At 35.2% G+C, this 22,980-nt stretch overlaps 1 protein-coding gene across 1 annotated transcript in view; it reads right to left on the bottom strand.

Moving 5' to 3' along the window:
* LOC110454436 (complement C1q tumor necrosis factor-related protein 6-like) overlaps positions 1 to 20,141 on the bottom strand; it is a 23,691-nt gene extending 3,550 nt beyond the window's left edge. The window contains exons 1-2 of the mRNA XM_021503930.1: positions 19,913 to 20,141; positions 19,026 to 19,232 (exon numbers count right to left, since the gene is read on the bottom strand). Of these exons, the coding sequence (XP_021359605.1) occupies positions 19,026 to 19,232; positions 19,913 to 20,096 (391 nt within the window). The 5' untranslated portion in view covers positions 20,097 to 20,141. The remainder of the gene's footprint in view (positions 1 to 19,025; positions 19,233 to 19,912) is intronic.
* Positions 20,142 to 22,980: the final 2,839 nt, after the last annotated feature.

Genomic DNA, 22,980 nt, shown 5'->3' with positions numbered 1-22,980 from the left:
TTTACATGACCTACATGTCATTTGCCTGCCTAAATACTGATAGTATGATTACAGCACACGAACTGGGTTTTGTAATAATTGAAGTTAAAATCAAAATTTCAAAATAACTTCGTGTGTTTGTGATTTTGTAGGCCCTATGCCTAGTAACCGTTGCCGTAGCGTCTACAAAAACACAGGACAGTTCAAAAACTAAGAGCCGTTGGTGCCATTTTATAGTGTTCCGGAATTAAACAGGACACCTTTCGGTATTAAATATAACTGTTGAGATAAACTTATAATGGAATGACAACGATATGATTTAATTATAATAGTTTACGAGTGCGAGTGAAATATTGTACGAGTGCATCGAGTTAAACAACTTTTCAAGTTGTGCTAAAAATAGCCGCATAGAGCAACTTTGAAGTAAGAATTATTGCTAATAAGTTATGATTACATGTTTAAGAGTGGACATACAAACCAATGTGATGTTTATGTTGAAGATATGCTGCCGATTTCGTTCGTATAAGTCCTAGTTTGGTCGTATCATGTCACAGTGGCCTTCGAAGCAGGCGGGAAGCGTAACCGTACAATTTGTATCACACATCCTCCCGCAGGATATATTCCGGTTAAAAGAACGCGTTTTATGTAATATTAAAGAAAAGTTCTATACCAATACGGATTAATTTTCTATTTAGTTTAGGCTATCGGATGATAACTACAATGGAGCTCGGGTAAATTAATCATAGTCGGCTTCGCCAATTATTCAATTTACCCGAGTTCCATTGCAGTTATCACCCGATAACTTTAACTAAATAGAAAGTTAATCCATCAATAACAATCTACTTTCAGGTGGAGCTATAATAGTTTGAGTATCTACCTTGGCGAACAGCTTCACCTTGATTTCCTGTTGACTGAGGTTGACCGTTCTCCTAGTCTTCGATCTCTTCTGTCGATTGCCCGGTGGTGACGTTAACATCCTCCTGAGGGCGGGTGCCCTAGTCCACTTGTTTCAGATGGCTTAGCCTAGATTCCATTACTTCATTACCGGTGTGCAACTTCTCTGTTTGTTTGAGAAGGTCATTGTTTTCTTTTTCCAACGAAGCTATCAAGTAAAATAATAAAAAGAATGCATCATTGTAAACATAATAGGAAAAAACACACCATAAAATCAATGTATTTACCACACTATGGTATTGCCATTTTACAGCCTTGCCAGGAAATATCTAATGAAAACGTCCTTTAAAAGAGGAATGTTGGATATAAATGTTGTGAAAAAAGTAAATTTAATCTACATTGGTTATTGCCAATTCTTGTTGTGCGTCCCTGCAGGCAGAGCGTAAGAATTGTACCTGCTGCCCCATTGCATGATCGTAAGAGGCCAGTAAATTTGGGATCTTATCTTTTCTCTTCTTTTTAAACAATTTCTTCTTCGTAATGTCTCCCTTGACAACGCCTAACTTTTGGCCTCGCCCTTATGAGGAAGGTTTTGGGTTATGTCCCCTTGCCGAGACATACCAGAATCTGTGTAAATGGTAGTTTCTGCTCCTGATTAACGCTCAGCAGTTTAAGAGCGGGACGACTGGTTCGCCCGTTGTCATTATACTGTGACCGTAAGGGATGTGCTGCTGGGTGTCTTTGGCAGTATGTTTATTCAGTGAGGTAGCACTATAAAGTCGGCATCAGTTCCGCACTATCGCAGCCTCCCAAAACACACACGCATACACTTCACGCATGCATCTTGCACAAAAGGGAGGTCGTCCTTCAATGACCATAGCTGTTGATAGGACGTTGAACAATACTAAACCAAACCAAACCAATCTTGTTGTGCTGTAGGTAAATATAAAGATGTGTGACTGAAGAAGAGGAGACTGTGGCATATATAATTTGAAATGATAGTAACAGGACAAATGCATTGAAAAAAGGTTTTGAAATTCTTCTTGCTGAATTCCTTATCAATTTAAAGTCTGGATGTTAAACAAAAATATCTATCAAATATCTTATCTTATTTTTTTTCCTATATCCTTGTGTAATTCAGTTTTATAAGAAATAACAAAATGTTTTACTAAAAACAACAGTGTATAAGCAGAACATGTTATACATTGTATAAAGCCCTAACTACATGTATTTGTTTAATCATGGTGAAGTGAGTGTTAGCTTAAATTTACATATGTAAATAAATGAATGAGAATGAATGAATGGGGCACTTTCGTATGAGAACAAGTTTTGTAAGGATATTGAATCGTGGATTTTAACCGCTGCACTATTCAAAAAATATATTCGGGTAAAAAAATGAAAAATTAACAGAATAGAAATGGTGAATCAAGGGAAAAAGAATACGAAAATCGGTGTTTTAACGTGTTTGGGTTAATCTTAGTCCATAAAATATTTCCTTCTTTGCATGTTTTTAAATGAAATCAATTCTTAACAATTTAGATCAACGCTGAGGTAAATGTTGATACCTATCCGTTTTCGATACTCCTGTAACGTCTCTGTCTGTGATTGGATCAACTCTGACTGTAACGTCATCATCTTCTTAAGTTCGGTAATCTCTTGATCCTGGAGGTCATCCCTGTTACCGGGAGGTGTCGCCTGTATCAACTTTGTTGACAGTAAAATAATAATGGTTAAAGAAAACACAACCATCTTGTTTGCTGTTTCCTTGACGTGTCACCAGTTTTATCAGTTGACATTGCCTTCTTATCTCATTTTGTCACCAGAAAAAAGTGGCGTTTGTGTCTCACTATATTACACGTAGCAAGGTTTCGTTTAAATCGTATTCAATGTCATATGGAACTTGTATGTTTATTAGTTTATAGAAATATAAACCACCGAACTAATATAATTTAAACCATAACCATACCCAAAAAATAAGTACAGCGTCCATTAAGAGGCATAATCCATCACTAGTAAAAATTAATGAATTTGTCCAATGAAATATAATGGTATTGGGTAAAGGTCAAAACACATTTATGTCTATATCGACCTCGTTTACATACAAAGGTATACCTCAATTCCTCATTCGGCAAGAATATAGGCCACTAAAAAGGGAAAAGGACTGTGTCACGGGTTAGTAAATCTGCATTTGAATTTTATTCAAATGAATCATAAAATCAACACATGTTCACTTATATATTATAACGAAATGTATAGCAGTTCGAATTAATTACTGCAAAGCTGCATTAATAAAAAAGAGTTAATTTTATGTTTTGTTATATTTTTGGTCTAAAAAGGGTAGCCCACCAATACTATTTATACATATTGCTATCGTCTCTTTGATTTGTCACATTGATTAGAACCAGTGAAATGAAAAACACCACGGAAGGAAGATGTATAGAGATTAGTTGAGTCTTGTACAACAGAACATGCCCTGGCCTTGTATTCAATAGTTCGTCTCTGATGATATTCTCTGTTTGTTATGAGAAGAGCAATTGACGTTAGGACATTGCAGGTACTAAAATCACTCTGAATTCCTTCACTAGGCAATTTTTTCCGATACTCTGTATTCTCATACAATGCACTGATATATTGTCTTGTGTGAGTTAAGTTCTGATTCCAGGACATGTGGTCAAGTTCAATATATAAAATAACAATAAATATCAGTAGAAAAAACATTTGTAATATATATCTGCATTATAACAGAAGTATAATATTCCTTACGATTCTAATGTGTTTTTGTTGTTGTTTTCTTTTTGAATGGCCCATCGACAACTATGGTGATTTAGGGCCGTGGTGATTTATTTTATTTAACAAACATGATGCGAGAACCGTAGATAAAATCATTTTGTCACCAGAAAATGTTTTGTCACTATCTTACACGTAGGAAGGCTTCATGTTTATCGTATTCAATGTCATATGGATCGGTATAGATATTAGTTGATAGAATAAACACTTTAACATGTTATAGTCAAAGGCATTGTCTCTTTAAAAAAGTAAGTACAGCGTTCATTGAAAAGCATAATCCATCACCAGTAAATTTTAATGATATTTTTCAATGGAGTACAATGGTAGTAATACACAGGATACGCTATCATAAAACTTAGATTTCTTTTATCAACCTCATTGAGATATAGGTATACATTTATTTATTATTATTGTTAACTTTAAAAACCAGAAATATGTCGGACCGACATGTACATCACGCCATTCTTCGTTATTGTTTACTCGTGTACTTTAGAAATGATAACTCTTCTCCTTTTAAGAATGCATTACCAATTATCCGACAAACTTTCTATAGCTTTCTATAGCTTTAAACTTCTGGTCGCTGTTTCGTCAACATTTTGCATAGAGAAAGATCGGTTTTTATGTATTTTATTTGTTTTATCAATCTAAACTTATTTAACGTGCTATTAAGAATTAAAGGTACTTTGCTTATGATCACATTTGCCTTCGTCTTTATTGTATCCAAATGTCTTTCATTAGAAGGCAGTGGATACATTCTTTTCCGTATTCTAGACAGTACACACAGGAGGTTTATTGACGGGCAACATTGGCAATGCATCAATCTTCAAGACGCTGTGCCACTAGGTAGGGAACAGGACTGTGTCGTTGGTTTTAATTCTTCATTTGAATTAGTTATCAAAATGAAACATAAAAAAAACCATACATGTTCACTGTTATATTTTAATGAAAACTATAGCAGTTCGAGATAATTACTGCAAAGCTGCATTAAGAAAGTGGTGTTCATTTCATTTTTTATTATATTTTTGTCCTTAAAGAGTAGCTCACCGAGGCTATTTATACATATTGCTATCGTCTCTTTGATTTGTCACATCGAATAGAACCAGTGAATTGCAAAACACTACGGAAGGAATACGAATAGAGATTAGTTGAGTCTTGTAATACAAAACACGCCCTGGTCTTGTACTTAATAGTTCGTCTCTGATGGTATTCCCTGTTTGTTAGGAGATGATCAATTGTTGGTAGGACACTGCAGGTACATGTACTAAAATTAATCACAATTCTTCCACCAGACAATTTTTTTCCGATACACTATATTCTCATACAATACAGTGTTCCATTGTCCTTGTATGTGGGTTAAGGTCTGATTCCTAGACAACTATGATCATTTAGGGCCATGGTGATTTTATCTTTTAAACAAACATGAAGCAAGTAGCGTAGATAAAATCAGATATAAATGAATAGTTTAAAAGCATTAGCAGGGTTGTGTAAATAATTAAAATATGAAAGGGGTTAAAATGATAAAAGTGAAAGAGATGATGAATACATAATATAGAACATGTTATCTATAGATAACGTCAAAGAGGGAAATGTGGGTTAAAAAACTTCAGAGTATATAAAGTAGACCGATGTCTTTTAAAAAGTTAAATGATGCCTTAGAGTCCACGGAAATGAAAGGGATTTTCATATCCAGGACTCGAAAGTAAGTATCACGAATGTGTCCGAAATCAGAACATTCTAACAAAATGTTCCACTGTAAAGGGAGTGTCACATGCGTGGCATTTAGGTGGATCTTCTCGTTTTAAAAGGTACGAATGAGTAGGATAAGTGTAACCAGTACGGAGACGAGAGAGGACAACTTCCTCTGTACGATCTTTCCGATTGGGAACACATGTTTTAAGCTTCGGTTGTACTCAAAAAAGTTTGTTGCTGGTCTCGAACAAAGAAATAATTCAAAAAGAAAACAATATTGTCATCAGTCCTCATTGCTGTCATCTCTACAAGAGGATCCCTCAGACTCTTTAGTCAGAAGAGCATCCTTAATGAGATTAATGTACCAGCAAGGATGTGTTGTTGAGATGTTTTCATTTTAATTACCTCCGGATCAACATACACCAGTGAATATAAAAATTATGTATATTTATTGAGAATTGACATAGAAACATAAGTGACGAAAGAAGACAATCTTATGACTCGTGTCCTCTCCGGGCCTCTGCCTCACGTTCTTTGACACCCAATCGCCTAGCCTACAACTATCCGCAGCTCCCACCGCCTCACCTCACCTTAAAGAAAAGGTTTCGATGTTTTAGTAGTCATCTACCCGATACTCTCTACGTTGTCATAGTGACAAATCGTCTTGTCTTTGTGCGTTGGCTCTGTGGTATATTTTGTCCGTGTGTTGAGGCTGTGGTATATTGTTATTTGACATCACTGCAGGTATGATGACTTATCTATCTGTAACAAAAAGCGAGAATATTCAACATGCACTTGACCTGGTGTATGTTGTCTGAGGTCAGCGTTTTCTACAAAATATTAACCTATAGTTACCTGCCTGTGGATTTGCTTCGATACAAACTAAGGTAGACAGTGTTTTTGTGTATATGTCTCTTTGTGACAGCTAACTAAAGATACTTAGGCAGAGAGAGAAAATATAAAAATCCCAAATGTTGCAATGGGTGCTGCAGATTTATTTGGTCGCCTTCCTGTCCCCAATCAGAGTGTTTTAAAATCAAATCCTCAATTAAGCAGGGAGTTCCCACATTCTCTACCTCTTACAACAAGCAGTGGGTAACAGCAAGTTATTCTTTTCTCAACCCCCTACCTGCATTGGCGATAGTCGTTGTAACAAATATCAATTTCGTGGTATATCACAACGTGTTTTCATCAGCTTAAGTTCTAAACTGTGATTGACTGGAATAACTCCAACGTATTGGACAGAGATAGCATCTGTTTAAGCGTCAGATAAAGGAAGATATCTAGATACGCCGCAGGGGGCCAGTTTTAAAACGAGATGAGGGGACTCGTAGACTCTCGCACATCTTTGACCAAGTATTAAACAAAGCGAAGCTGAATCGAGTCATTTCGGTACAAATATAGCAACTATTGTCCATTACCGGGTAGCCGAATCGACATCGATTTTGTGGACAACTCGTACACATTTTACACCTTTGTGTGCATGCGCTTCACTGGTCATTTGTCTGTTGAAGGTGACAGAGTACATACCGTACTAGTCATCGAAATGTCACATAGAAATAATTATTGGTTGTGTAATAAGAACTTTTCATAATATATTCTGCCTCCAGCACGCATAAACAGAAGGACACATACATAACAATCAAAGAGGCACAACCTTAAATGACCTCAGCTGTTAATAGGACGTTAAACAAATCAAAACAAGAGCCAAGCCAAACCTTACTGTGAGTTATCATTTTAATAGAAATCATGCGGAACACGCATTGTTCGTATTCCACACCTTTTATTCAGTATATGATTGGTTTATACAAACTTTAGTGCTACACTACAAACTCTGACCAAGAGGTGTGATGAGGAATCCAGAAAACGTGGTATAGCCCAAACCATGAATTTCAGGCGAGTTATTGTCATGGTTTCTGACCCAGACCATGTCTCCAACAGATAATTGAAGCACAACCGTCCTGGTACCTTTATCATACGCCGAATAAGAAAACAAATGTCCAATGTCTACTCCGTTTTTTACTATATTAAGCTGCATATGATGGTTGCTGGAACTTACAAATAGTACGGTAGAGGTGAATGAGTACAGCCCGGCGACAGGAGCCGTGATGTGTCCGTGTCGGGAGTCGTATCCGTTCCCGATGTTCTTTACAACGTCGTCAAACTCAACGGCCTGATGTTGTCCAAGTTTCAAATGGTTTGGGGACTCAAATCTACAGTAAAATCCAACAGCAGTTTGAGTATCTGAAATTAAGTACTCAGTTTGAGTCTGATACACATGCCTTAAACGTAAGGACCACGAAACATTTTGACATGTAATTTTTTTCTTCCAATCGTGGACATTGTAAATCTTATTTATGGAAAAAAAGAATAATGCAGTTAAGTATTTTCCTTTCAACAAATAATTTTACCAAACAAACAGAAACTGAGCCTTGGTAGTTGATGTCAAAAAACACCATAACGTTAATTTCATCACCAGATCACTAGACCCAAACTTTCATTATATGTTCTAAAAAACTTAAACCAAATCGCCATTACATGTTCACTTGTAACCCAAACTTTCTTTATATGTTCTAATAAATATAAACCGAATCCCCCTTACATATTTACTTGTTTCTTATGTGACTTTTGTGAAACTGTGTTGTTTTGGAATTGTCACCTTAACTTATAAAATATTACTAATAAATGTTGCCAAACTATAAACACTCACTTCCGGGTACATTAGCTACTCTCCGAATCCGCGGTAGTTTGCCGTCAGCTGTAAACGTACAACAAGTACGTAGTTAATCGAATTTGCTTAGTACATTTTATGTTTTGCATGACGAACAATCTAGGAATGTGACGTTTTATGTAGAAATTGAGTATTAAGATTTCTGGTGTATCAATAACACGAATTATATATAAAAATAAATAAATAGATAACCAGTTCGTTTTGCGGCAATGCTCATTAGGCCTACCGTAACTAACTTTCAATTCAGCAATTAAAGGAAATCAAATCAATACAAAATCTCTACTGTCGATTGCCCGGTGGTGACTTGTACATCCTCCTCAGGGCGGGTGTCCAAGTCTAATTGCTTCAGATGGCTTTGTCTAGATTCCATTACTTCATTAACAGTTTGGAATTTCTCTGTGAGCTTGACAAGGTCATTGTTTTTTTTCCAGTGAGGCTATCAAGTAAATGAATAGAAAATGTTTTTCTCATTGTGAACGCAATAGGACAAAAACCAACATCAAATCAATATATTTACATTTGCATGGCATTGTCACTATATAGCCTCTTTGAAAGCTGTGTTGTTGATGGGACTTTAATTACCATGCATCACGATACACAATTCTTAGCGTATTAATACAACAATGACCGGAACTACAATATCAAATTTAAATAAACATGACGGCTGCTGAAATATCGCTGGGCATTGTGAGATTTGACAATGTCATTGTAATTTTATGTGCAAAATAAAAAATAAATTAAAACCCACTTTTATTTTAACGAAAACAAGACCAAGGCCTGCAATATCGTACAAAATGCACATCGGTTGAAACCACCAATGCCGGCAATGGAAACAATTTTAAGGCTCATGCAATTTATCAGAAATATCGTCTGTTACACTGCACTGAGCAACAGGGGTTCGTTACAACTGTCTGAAATACACATATTCTATAGACCTACTGACACATATGTTATAGACTTACTGATATGAGTCACAGCACACATAAACATTTCAGACATTTGTAACGAACCTGTGCTCCGTCGCAAGATCACTCACTTCAAACGATATCAGTTCACGCATCCACGGTTCCTCAGTTTCTGACGACATGTCAAATAACGAGTCTGTTATAGAATCTACCGACTGTTGTCAGGTTCCCATACAATCAACAAATAAATTCACGCCTGGATTCTTCACAAAATGAGCAAAGAGAAAAGTTCGAATTAACTTCCAAAAATAACTCCCTCGTGGAAGGCAAGGTCGGATTTACGGTGTTAACTGTATTTGTCCATGCGCGAAATTTATTCCGGGGAAAAACCGAAACAATTTCAAATCTAACTTTCAGCTCAGAGTTCTATTGATAAACTTAAATCACCCTATAGACATATCATACGCAATTGTATTGATACTGAATTGTGGAATAAAATTGAAGTGTTTGTTAAAATTTCAAAGTACTATTTTGTTTGCCAATCAGCACGCGACAATACGCTGTTCAAACTATTGAAAGAAATTGTGTGGACTGTCGATAAGGCGGGCATTTTTAATTTTAAATATAAATTATAAGTTAAAAAAGAACATAAGAGGCAGAGAAAACGAAGCAAACAAATCATAATGCGCTAGCGCGCATTTTGTTGTTTGCTTGCAAAACTGTGTAATTCAAATAGATCATAAATACCATACAAAAACAGTTCAATGCTTAAGTATTTACAACACAATTGTATTGCCATTTTATAACCGTATCAGAAAAATTGAAGGGGAAACATTGGGACGTTAATATTAAGAAAAAGTAATGATTATCTACGCGTTATCTTGAAAATATAGTAACCGTGCTTGCTCTATGGCTTGCTTATTGCCAATTCTTGTCGTACTGTAGGGAAATGGCAAAATGTTCACCAGGATAAAAGGAAACTGTGGTGTTTTCTGATTTATTAATCTTATTTCTTTTTGATACCCTTGCGTAATTCAGCTTCATAAGAAATAAAATGCTTTACTAAAAACAACTGTGTAAGCACAACATGATATTCGTTGTACATGGGCAAACAATTTGTTTTACTCAAAGTGTAGTGATTGTTAGCTTAATTTCAAAATGTAAATAAATGAATGAGAGCACTTTCGTTTGAGGGCAATTTTTGTAAGGATATTGAATACAGACCCCAAACCGTTGTAGCATTCAACAAATGTTAATCAGGGGGAAAAGAAAACGAAAATTTGTGATTTTTAATGTGTTCAACTTTATCTAAATCCAAAACACATTTCTTTCTTAGCATATATGTAAATGTGATCATTTTGTTACGGTTTGTGATCATAGCAAAGGTAATATACCTATTCGTTTTTCATACTCCTGCAACTCTGACTGTAACACCATCATCTTCTTTATTTCGGTTATCCCTTGATCCTGGAGGTCGTCCCTGTTACCGGGAGGTATCGCCTGTATCAACTTTGTTGACAGTAAAACAATAATGGCCAAAGAAACCCAAACATCTTGTTTCGTGTTTCCTTGACGTGTCACCAGTTTTACCAGTTGACCTTGGCTTCTGAACTCATTAACAAGTTAAGAAAAATAACAATTATAAATTGACGTATGTGCCTCACCATCTTATAGGGAGCGATTATGTCTGTTATAGTTACCTTTCATGTGTGGCCTTGATACCGTGGGGACTGAGAGTTCTCAGTTGTACGGACTAGTTGTATTTTATATGTAGTCTGTAATAGTAACCTATGATGTGTGGCACTGACACCGTGGGGACTGAGAGCTCTTTCAGTTGTACGGACTAGTTATATTTTATATGTAGTCTGTCATAGTCACCTAGGATGATGACCTTGAGATCGTTTGGTACTCTTACATAAAATTCGTTCCCAATTTTCTAACTGTCATCATAGTTGATAAAGAGAACAAAACTGCTCTTTTTCTGACAAATGGGCGAGTGAAGTTTTAAATCCTCCCCGAGTCAGATAAGCCGGATCGGTAAGTAACGTACTTGAAAGACCACAGCATTTATGTTGCTGAAGTATGATCAGAACAACATGTTTCTATATAAGCGGATGTCTCGTAGTTCATGTTACATGTTGACATTGTTCTTAAGCAGTTTAAACGGGTTGGATGCGCTAACAATTTGTCTGCTGGATAAGAATGAACATCAGTAAGTGAAATAAAAGTATAGCTATAACAATTAGCTATAAAATCAAAATATTTACAAAATAGAAAAGGGCTTCGAATCACAACCATACTAAACTATAAGTAATACATTAACTAAAGATTGTAAACGCGTCGTCTTTTCGAAGTAGTTCATGATTCATCACCGGCTAATTTTGATAAATGCTAAAAAATGGCAGGACACATTTTGTTTTATTTTAAGAGCTTTTATTCAGTATATTCGTAATTGGATGATACTGAATTAAGTAACACAAAAACATAAGATCTAACTGCCCTGGCTGAAAGTGTGATGAGAAATCCGGAAAAGGTGCTATAACCTAAACCATGGATTGAGGGCGAACTGTTAACGTTGTTTCTTACCCACACCATATCTCCTACAGCTAATGGTAGCACAACCGTTCTGGTGCCTTCAACATACGTGTTACGAGAATACAAGTATCCAACAAAAACTCCGTTTTTAACAATGGTGAGATGCATACGGTGGTCATTAGACGTAATAAATAGTACGGTAGAACAGAATGAGTACAGCCCGGCGACAGGAGCCGTGAAGTGTCCGTGTCGGTAGTCGTATCCGTTCCCGACGTTTATTACAACGTCGTCAAACTCAATAGTTTGTTGTTGTCCTAGTAGCAAAGGGTGTGGGGACACCAGTCTACTGTAAAATCCAACAGCAATGAGATTATCTGAAATATAGTTATCAGTTTGAGTATGATACATATACCGTAAACGTAACGAACACGAAATTTGTTTGACATGCACTTTTTTATTCCAATCATGGACATTGTAAATCTTATTCATTAAAAATAACATAATGCAGTTAAGTATTTTCTCTTCCAATAAAGAATTTACAAAACAAACGAAAAATGAGCCTTGATAGTAGAAGTGAAAATAACATAAACTAATTTGAAAACGTTAGTTCCATCACCAGAACACTACACCCGAACTAACCACACCTCCATTACATGTTTACTTGTTACCCAAACTTTCATTATATGTTCTTACATGTTTACTTGTTACCCAATCTTTCATTGTATGTTCTTATACACAGATACCACACATCCATTACATGCTCACTTGTTACCAAAACTTTCATTATATGTTATTATACACAGATACCAAACGAACACTACACCCGAACTAACCACACCTACATTACATGTTTACTTGTTTCCCAAACTTTCATTATATTTTCTTATACACAGATACCACACATCCATTACATGTTCACTTGTTACCAAATCTTTCATTATCTGTTCTTATACACATACACCACAACTTCCAATAAAGAATTTACAAAACAAACGAAAAATGAGCCTTGATAGTAGAAGTGAAAATAACATAAACTAATTTGAAAACGTTAGTTCCATCACCAGAACCCTACCCCCGAACTAACCACACCTACATTACATGTTTACTTGTTTCTTATTTGAATTTTGTGAAATTATGTTGTTTTGGAATTGCCACCTTAAATAATAAAATTATATGTTCTTATACACATCCACCACACCTCCATACATGTTCACTTGTTAGCCAAACTTTCATTATATTTTCTTATACACAGATACCACTCCTCCATTACATGTTCACTTGTTAGCCAAACTTTCATTATATTTTCTTATACACAGATACCAAACCTCCATTACATGTTTGCTTGTTACCAAATCTTTCATTATCTGTTCTTATACACATACACCACAACTTCCAATAAAGAATTTACAAAACAAACGAAAAATGAGCCTTGATAGTAGAAGTGAAAATAACATAAACTAATTTGAAAACGTTAGTACCATCACCAGAACACTACACCCGAACTAACCACACCTACATTACATGTTTACTTGTTACCCAATCTTTCATTGTATGTTCTTATACACATCCACCACACCTCCATACATGTTCACTTGTTACCCAAATTTTCATTATATGTTCTTACATGTTTACTTGTTTCTTATTTGACTTCTGTGACATTATGTTGTTTTGGAATTGCCACCTTAAATAATAAAATTATATGTTCTTATACACATCCACCACACCTCCATACATGTTCACTTGTTAGCCAAACTTTCATTATATTTTCTTATACACAGATACCACGCCTCCATTACATGTTTAATTGTTACCCAAACTTTCCTTATATGTTCTTATACACAGAAACCACACCTCCATGACATGTTTACTTGTTACCCAACCTTTCATTATATGTTCTTATATTTACAAAACAAACGAAAAATGAGCCTTGATAGTAGAAGTGAAAATAACATAAACTAATTTTAAAACGTTAGTTCCATCACCAGAACCCTACCCCCGAACTAACCACACCTACATTACATGTTTACTTGTTACCCAAACGTTCATTATATGTTCTTACATGTTTACTTGTTTCTTATTTGACTTCTGTGACATTATGTTGTTTTGGAATTGCCACCTTAAATAATAAAATTATATGTTCTTATACACAGATTCCACACCTCCATTACATGTTTGCTTGTTACCAAATCTTTCATTATCTGTTCTTATACACATACACCAAACCTCCATTACATGTTTAATTGTTACCCAAACTTTCCTTATATGTTCTTATACACAGAAATCACACCTCCATTACATGTTAACTTGTTACCCAAACTTTCCTTATATGTTCTTATACACATACACCACAACTTCCAATAAAGAATTTACAAAACAAACGAAAAATGAGCCTTGATAGTAGAAGTGAAAATAACATAAACTAATTTTAAAACGTTAGTTCCATCACCAGAACCCTACCCCCGAACTAACCACACCTACATTACATGTTTACTTGTTTCTTATTTGAATTTTGTGAAATTATGTTGTTTTGGAATTGCCACCTTAAATAATAAAATTATATGTTCTTATACACATACACCACACCCCCATTACATGTTCACTTGTTACCCAAATTTTCATTATATGTTCTTACATGTTTACTTGTTTCCCAAACTTTCATTATATTTTCTTATACACAGATACCACGCCTCCATTACATGTTTACTTGTTATCCAAACTTTCATTATATTTTCTTATACACAGATACCACTCCTCCATTACATGGTTACTTGTTACCCAAACTTTCCTTATATGTTCTTATACACAGATACCCCACCTCCATTACATGTTCCCTTGTTACCCAAACTTTCCTTATATGTTCTTATACACATCCACCACACCTCCATACATGTTCACTTGTTACCCTAACTTTCATTATATGTTCTTATACACATCCACCACACCTCCATACATGTTCACTTGTTACCCAAATTTTCATTATATGTTCTTATACACAGAAACCACACCTCCATGACATGTTTACTTGTTACCCAAACGTTCATTATATGTTCTTATACACAGAAACCACACCTCCATTAAATGTTTACTTGTTACCCAATCTTTCATTGTATGTTCTTATACACAGATACCACTCCTCCATTACATGGTTACTTGTTACCCAAACGTTCATTATATGTTCTTACATGTTTACTTGTTTCTTATTTGAATTTTGTGAAATTATGTTGTTTTGGAATTGCCACCTTAACTAATAAAATTCTATGTTCTTATACACAGAAACCACACCTCCATTAAATGTTTACTTGTTACCCAATCTTTCATTGTATGTTCTTATACACAGAAACCACACCTCCATGACATGTTTACTTGTTACCCAAACGTTCATTATATGTTCTTACATGTTTACTTGTTACCAAATCTTTCATTATCTGTTCTTATACACATACACCACACCCCCATTACATGTTCACTTGTTAGCCAAACTTTCATTATATTTTCTTATACACAGATACCACACATCCATTACATGTTCACTTGTTCCCCAAACTTTCATTATATTTTCTTATACACAGATACCAAACGAACACTACACCCGAACTAACCACACCTACATTACATGTTTACTTGTTTCTTATTTGACTTCTGTGACATTATGTTGTTTTGGAATTGCCACCTTAAATAATAAAATTATATGTTCTTATACACGGAAACCACACCTCCATTAAATGTTTACTTGTTACCCAATCTTTCATTGTATGTTCTTATACACAGAAACCACCCCTCCATTACATGTTTAATTGTTACCCAAACTTTCCTTATATGTTCTTATACACGGAAACCACACCTCCATTAAATGTTTACTTGTTACCCAATCTTTCATTGTATGTTCTTATACACAGAAACCACACCTCCATTAAATGTTTACTTGTTACCCAATCTTTCATTGTATGTTCTTATACACATCCACCACACCTCCATACATGTTCACTTGTTACCCAAATTTTCATTATATGTTCTTACATGTTTACTTGTTACCAAATCTTTCATTATCTGTTCTTATACACATACACCACAACTCCATTACATGTTCACTTCTTACCCAAACTTTCATTATATTTTCTTATACACAGATACCACACAACCATTACATGCTCACTTGTTACCAAAACTTTCATTATATGTTCTTATATTTACAAAACAAACGAAAAATGAGCCTTGATAGTAGAAGTGAAAATAACATAAACTAATTTGAAAACGTTAGTTCCATCACCAGAACCCTACCCCCGAACTAACCACACCTACATTACATGTTTACTTGTGACCCAAACTTTCATTGTTTGTTCTTATACACAGATTCCACACCTCCATTACATGTTCACTTGTTACCAAATCTTTCATTATATGTTCTTATACACAGAAACCAAACCTCCATTACATGTTTACTTGTTACCAAATCTTTCATTATATGTTCTTATACACATACACCACACCTCCATTACATGTTCACTTGTTACCCTAACTTTCATTATATGTTCTTATACACAGAAACCAAACCTCCATTACATGTTTACTTGTTACCCAAACTTTCATTATATATTTACTTGTCCCTGCAGGTAGAGCGTAAGAATTGTATCTGCTGCCCCCATTGCATGATCGTAAGAGGCGACTAGATTTGGGATGTTATTTTTCTTCGTTCTAAACAACTTTCTTCTTCCTAATGTCTCCCTTGACTATGCCTCACTTTTGGCCTTTATTTGAGCGTTCGCCCCTGTGAAGAAGGCTTTTGGTTCTGTCCCCTGAACGAGACATACCAGAGTCTATAAAAAAGGTAGTTTCTACTCCTGCTTAACGCTAAGCAATTTAGGAGAGGGACGACTGGATCACTTCTTGTCAATATAATGTAACCGGGTGGGGTGTCCTGCTGAGTGTCTTTGGCAGTATGTTTCAGTGAGGTAGTACTATAAAGTCGGCAACAGTTCCGCGCTACAGGTATCACAAGGAGACAAACACGAACATATCGCAGCCTTCCAAAACACACACGCATACACTACACGCATGAATCTTGCATACAGGGGTGGCCGTCCTTTAATAACCCTAGCTGTTGATAGGACGTTAAACAATACTAAACCAAAACCGAAACCAAAACATGTTTACTTGTTTCTTATTTGACTTTTGTGAAATTATGTTGTTTTGGAATTGCCACCTTAACTAATAAAATAGTACTAATAACTATAAACACTCACTGCCGGGTACATTAGCTACTCTCCGTATCCGCGGTAGTTTGCCGTCAGCTGTAAATGTACAACAAGCACATAGGTAATCGAATTTACTTATATTTTATTTTGCATGATGAGCAATCTTGGAATTTGATGTTTTATGAAGAAATTGAGTATAACGATTTTTAGTGTATCAATTACACGAATCATATCAGAAAACAACAATAGATAACCAGTTCTTTTTGCGGAATGCTCGTTAGGCCTAGCGTAACTAACTTTCAATTCAGACATTAATAGAATTCAGATCAACATAAAACCTAATTATATTAATTAAACATTCAATATTTACAGTTTCAAATTTAACTGACTCAATAACCTTTGTTGAGGTCATTGTCATTATCATTCGATAAGGACAGTCATTCTCGTGCGCGTAGTGATACATACACCGTGTACATATGTGTCAATTAACAACCCGGGGGTTTCCATTGCTATTTTCGGAAGTAAACAGAATTACCGGGGATACCAGATTTGTACAACTCATTCAGTGTATTCATGCAAAAGATACATTGTTAAAATATATACATAGATTGTTGAAATGTATACCTCCCGATGACGTCACGTTGTTTACAGTGCCCGATGATTAATTACTTCACCGACTGAGAGTACGACTGGATTTTGTGGGTTTTTTACGTGTTTGTGTTCATTTACATACGTTTACTCTGATGACATAATGTAAACAATACCCAGAAATACGATATTAAATCTAATTTTGACAATAACGTTCGATATACGGCAATTTAGCCGTAATATTTTCAACTGCACTCGATAAGGCCGGTAGATAATGGTAATCACAGAACGGATTCGATAAATTTACATGACCTACATGTCATTTGCCTGCCTAAATACTTATAGTGAGATCACAGCACGCAAACTCGGTTTTGTAATGGTTGAAGTTAAAATCAAAATTTTAAAATAACTTGTGTGTTTGTGGTTTTGAAGACACTATGCCTAGTAACCGTTGCCGTAGCGTCTACAAAAGCACAGGAGAGTTCAAAAACTAAGAGCTGTTGGTGCCATTTTATAGTGTTCCGGAATTGAACAGGACACCTTTGGGTATTAAATATATAACTGTTGAGATAAACTTATAATGGAATGACACCGATATGATTTAATTATAACAGTTTACGAGTGCGAATGAAATATTGTACGAGGGCATCGAGTTACGCAACTTTTCAAGTTGTGCTAAAAATAGCCGCATAGAGCAACTTTGAAGTAAGAATTATTGCTAATGAGTTATGATTACATGTTTAAGAGCGGACATACAAACCAATTTAATGTTAATATTGAAGATATGCAGCCGATTTCGTTCGTATAAGTCCTAGTTTGGTCGTATCATGTCACAGTAGTCTTCGAAGCTTGGCGCGAAGCGTAACCGTACAATTTGTATCACACATCGGGCTTGAATTGAATGCTTGTTATGTAATATTACAGAAAAATGCTATAAATATAAGAATTAATTTTCTATTTAGTTTAGGTTATCGGATGATAACTGCAATGGAACTCGGGTAAATTAATCATAATCGGCGAAAAATCTACTTTCAGGTGAAGCTAGAATAGTTTTAGAATCTACAAATTCAGGTAGCAGTATACAGTAGAGGGTTGTGGCCATGGGTGATATTTTTGTTAAATGGCTAACCCCTGTATATTGATATGTAAAAAAAAGATAAAAATAAAACTGTACTAAAATTGGTATAAGCTTGATGAAGTGGGCTATGTGCTCTTCACATTTGCATAAAAGAAAGAAGATTTTTTTGGTTCGAGAATAAAATTTTGGCTATAATCCGAAAGGGTACGTACACATGAAAAGCTAGCTTTACAGGAGGTGAAATTTTGACAACAGCCCACGAACCAAAATTGCAAAAAAAAGGTTTTACAACTTTACTGGGACCCAGCTAATTCTGCAACCAGGTAGGTAATATTTAATTTCAGACAGAGCTTAGGAAAAAAAATACTAGTTGCGGGGGTCAAATTTTGGGTTAAAAATAGCAATTTTTGGCATTTTTTGTTAAATTTTGATGTGATAACCATGTTTTTCATACAAGTGACATACATAGAAAAAAGAGGTTTATACACTTGTCAGTACTTTCTATGTATTGTTATTGTAATGCAGTTTACAAATATATATACATGTATGCATGTGTTGTGTAGGGTAAATCCGCTGTGTTTGCATTTCCTCGACATGTGCCTTGTTTATCAGAGTCGGGCCATTTCTACTGTATACTGCTACCTCACCTTGATTTCCTGGTGACTGAAGTTGGCCGTTCTCCTGATCCTCGATCTCTTCTATCGATTGTCCGGTATTGACGTGAACATTCACCTCAGGGCGGGTGTCCAAGTCCACTTGCTTCAGATGGCTTTGTCTAGATTCCATTATTTCATTAGCGGTGTGAAACTTCTCTGTGCGTTTGACAAGGTCACTGTTTTCTTTTTCCAGTGAAGCTATCAAGTAAAATAATATAAAGAATGTATCATTGTGAACACAACAGGACAAAAACATCAATGTATTTACCACACTTTTGTATAGCCATTTTACAACCGTATCAGAAAAAAATGATGGGGGAACGTTGAAAACGTTAATATTGAGAAAAAATTAAAGATTATCTACGTTTTATGTTGAAAATGTAATAACCGTTCTTGCTCTAAAGCTTGGTTATTGCCAACCTTGTTGTACTGTAGGGAAATTGCAAGATGTCCACCAAAAAAAGAGGAGACTGTGGTATTTTCTGATTTATATCTCTTATTTCTTTTCTAATATCCATTTGTAATTCAGCTTCATAAAAAATAAAAATAAAGTTTTATTAAAAACAACACAACATCATATAGGTTGTACATGGGCAAACATTTTGTTTAACTCAAAGTGTAGTGATTGTTAGCTTAATTTTAAAAATGTAAATAAACGAATGAGAACACTTTTGTTTGGGAGCAATTTTTGTAAGGATATTGAATACAGGCCCAAAACCGTTGTAGTATTCAAACAATATTTTCGGGTAAAAATAAATAAGAATGGTGAATCAGGGGAAAACTTTACCCAAACTCATAAACTATTTCTGTATGGACATATTTGTAAATGTAATCATTTTTTTACGATTTGTGATCATAGCTGGGTTAAATTTTGATACCTATTCGTTTTCCATACTCCTGTAACATCTCTGCCTGTGATTGGATCAACTCTGACTGTAACACCATCATCTTCTTAAGTTCGGTTATCTCTTGATCCTGGAGGTCATCCCTGTTACCGGGAGGTGTCGCCTGTATCAACTTTGTTGACAATAAAATAATAATGGTTAAAGAAAACCAAACCATCTTGTTTGCTGTTTCCTTGACGTGTCACCAGTTTTACCAGTTGACCTTGCCTTCTTATCTCATTTTGTCACCAGATATTTTTTTGTTTTTTTTTGCCTCACTATCTTACACGTAGCAAGGTCTCATGTTTATCGTATTCATTGTCATATGGAACTGGTAAATATATTAGTTGATAGAATAAACATTATCTTATAGTCAAAGGCATTGTCTTTTTAAGAAAGTAAGTACAGCGTTCATCAAAAGGCATAATCCATCACCAGTCAATTTTAATGATTTTTTTCCAATGGATTATAATGGTATTCAATAATACTCAGGATACGCTATCATAAAACTTATATTTCTTTTATCAACCTCGTTGAGATATAGGTATACATTTATCTATTATCATTATTAACTTTAAAAACCAGAAGTTTGTCGGAACGACATGTACATCGCGCCATTCTTCGGTTTTGTTTACTCGTGTACTTTAGAAATGATAACTTTTCTCCTTTTAAGAATGCATTACCAATTATCCAACTAACTTTCTATAGCTTTAATTTAAACTTCTGGTCGCTGTTTCGTCAACATTTTGCATAGAGAAAGATCGGTTTTTATGTATTTTATTTGTTTTATCAAACTAAACTTATTAAACGTGCTTTTAATATTTAAAGGTACTTTGCTTATGATCACATTTGCCTTCGTCTTTATTGTATCCAAAATGTCCTTCATTAGAAGGCAGTGGATAAATTCTTTTCAGTATTCTAGACAGCACACACAGGAGGTTTATTGACGGGCAACATTGGCAATTCATCAATCTTCAAGACGCTGTGCCACTAAGTAGGGAACAGGACTGTGTCGTGGGTTTTAATTCTTCATTTGAATTAGTTATCAAAATGAAACATAAAAAAAACCATACATGTTCACTGTTATATTTTAATGAAAACTATAGCAGTTCGAGATAATTACTGCAAAGCTGCATTAAGAAAGTGGTGTTAATTTTATTTTTTGTTATCTTTTTGTTCTTAAAAAGTAGCCCACCAAGGCTATTTATACATATTACTATCTTTGAATTGTCACATTGAATAGAACCAGTGAATTGCAAAACACTACGGAAGGAATATGAATAGAGATTAGTTGAGTCTTGTAATACAAAACACGCCCTGGCCTTGTACTTAATAGTTCGTCTGTGATGGTATTCCCTCTTTGTTAGGAGATGATCAGTTGTCGGTAGGACATTGCAGGTACATGTACTAAAATTAATCACAATTCTTCCACCAGACAATTTTTTCCGATACACTATATTCTCATACAATACAGTGTTCCATTGTCCTTGTATGTGGGTTAAGGTCTGATTCCTAGACAACTATGATCAGTTAGGGCCATGGTGATTTTGTTGTTTTAAACATGATGCGAGCAGCGTAGATAAAACCAGATAAAATTAAATATTTTAAAAGCATTAGCAGGGTATGTGTAAATAATTAAAATATGAAAGGGGTTAAAATGATAAAAGTGAAAGTGATGATGAATACATAATATAGAACATGTTATCTATAGATAACGTCAAAGAGGTAAATTTGTGGGTTAAAAGACTTCAGAGTCTATAAAGTAGACCGATGTCTTTTAAAAAGTTAAATGATGAGTCCACGGAAATGAAAGGGATTTTCATATCCAGGACTCGAAAGTAAGTATCACGAATGTGTCTGAAATCAGAACATTCTAATAAAATGTTCCACTGTAAATGGAGTGTCACATGCGTGGCATGTAGGTGGATCTTCTCGTTTTAAAAGGTACGAATGAGTAGGATAAGTGTAACCAGTACGGAGACGAGAAGGGACAACTTCCTCTGTACGATCTTTCCGATTGGGAACACATGTTTCAAGCTTCGGTTGTTCTTTAAAAAGTTTGTTGATGGTCTCGAACGAAGAAATAATTCAAAAAGAAAACAATATTGTCATCAGTCCTCATTGCTGTCATCTCTACAAGAGGATCCCTCAGACTCTTTAGTCAGAAGAGCATCCTTGATGAGATGAATGTACCAGCAAGGATGTGTTGTTGAGATGTTTTCATTTTAAATTACCTCCGGATCAACATACACCAGTGAATATAAAGATTATGTATATTAATTGAGAATTGACATAGAAACATAAGTGACGAAAGAAGACAATCTTATGACTCGTGTCCTCTCCGGGCCTCTGCCTCACGTTCTTTGACACCCAATCGCCTAGCCTACAACTATCCGCAGCTCCTACCGCCTCACCTCACCTTAAAGAGAAGGTTTCGATGTTTTAGTAGTCATCTACCCGATACTCTCTACATTGTCATAGTGACAAATCGTCTTGTCTTTGTGCGTTGGCTCTGCGGTATATTTTGTCCGTGTGTTGAGGCTGTGGTATATTGTTATGTGACATCACTGCAGGTATGATGACTTATATATCTGTAACAAAAAGCGAGGATATTCAACATGCACTTGACCTGGTGTATGTTGTCTGAGGTCAGCGTTTTCTACAAAATATTAACCTATAGTTACCAGCCTGTGGATTTGCTTCGATACGAACTAAGGTAGACAGTGTTTTTGTGTATATGTCTCTTTGTGACAGCTAACTAAAGATACTTAGGCAGAGAGAGAAAATATAAAAATCCCAAATGTTGCAATGGGTGCTGCAGATTTATTTTGGTCGCCTTCCTGTCCTCAATCAGAGTGTTTTAAAATCAAATCCCCAATTAAGCAGGGAGTTCCCACATTCTCTACCTCAATCCCCTACCTGCATTGGTGATTTGGCGATAGTCGTTGTTACAAATATTAATTTCGTGGTATATCACAACGTGTTTTCATCAGCTTAAGTTCTAAACTGTGATTGACTGGAATAACTCCAACGTATTGGACAGAGATAGCATCTGTTTAAGC

Source organism: Mizuhopecten yessoensis, unplaced genomic scaffold (genome assembly GCF_002113885.1).
Source record: "Mizuhopecten yessoensis strain PY_sf001 unplaced genomic scaffold, ASM211388v2 scaffold7837, whole genome shotgun sequence".
Classification (NCBI taxonomy): domain Eukaryota; kingdom Metazoa; phylum Mollusca; class Bivalvia; order Pectinida; family Pectinidae; genus Mizuhopecten; species Mizuhopecten yessoensis.
The sequence above is the reverse complement of the archived record's forward strand: the minus strand, read 5'-3'. Positions and strand labels throughout refer to the sequence as shown.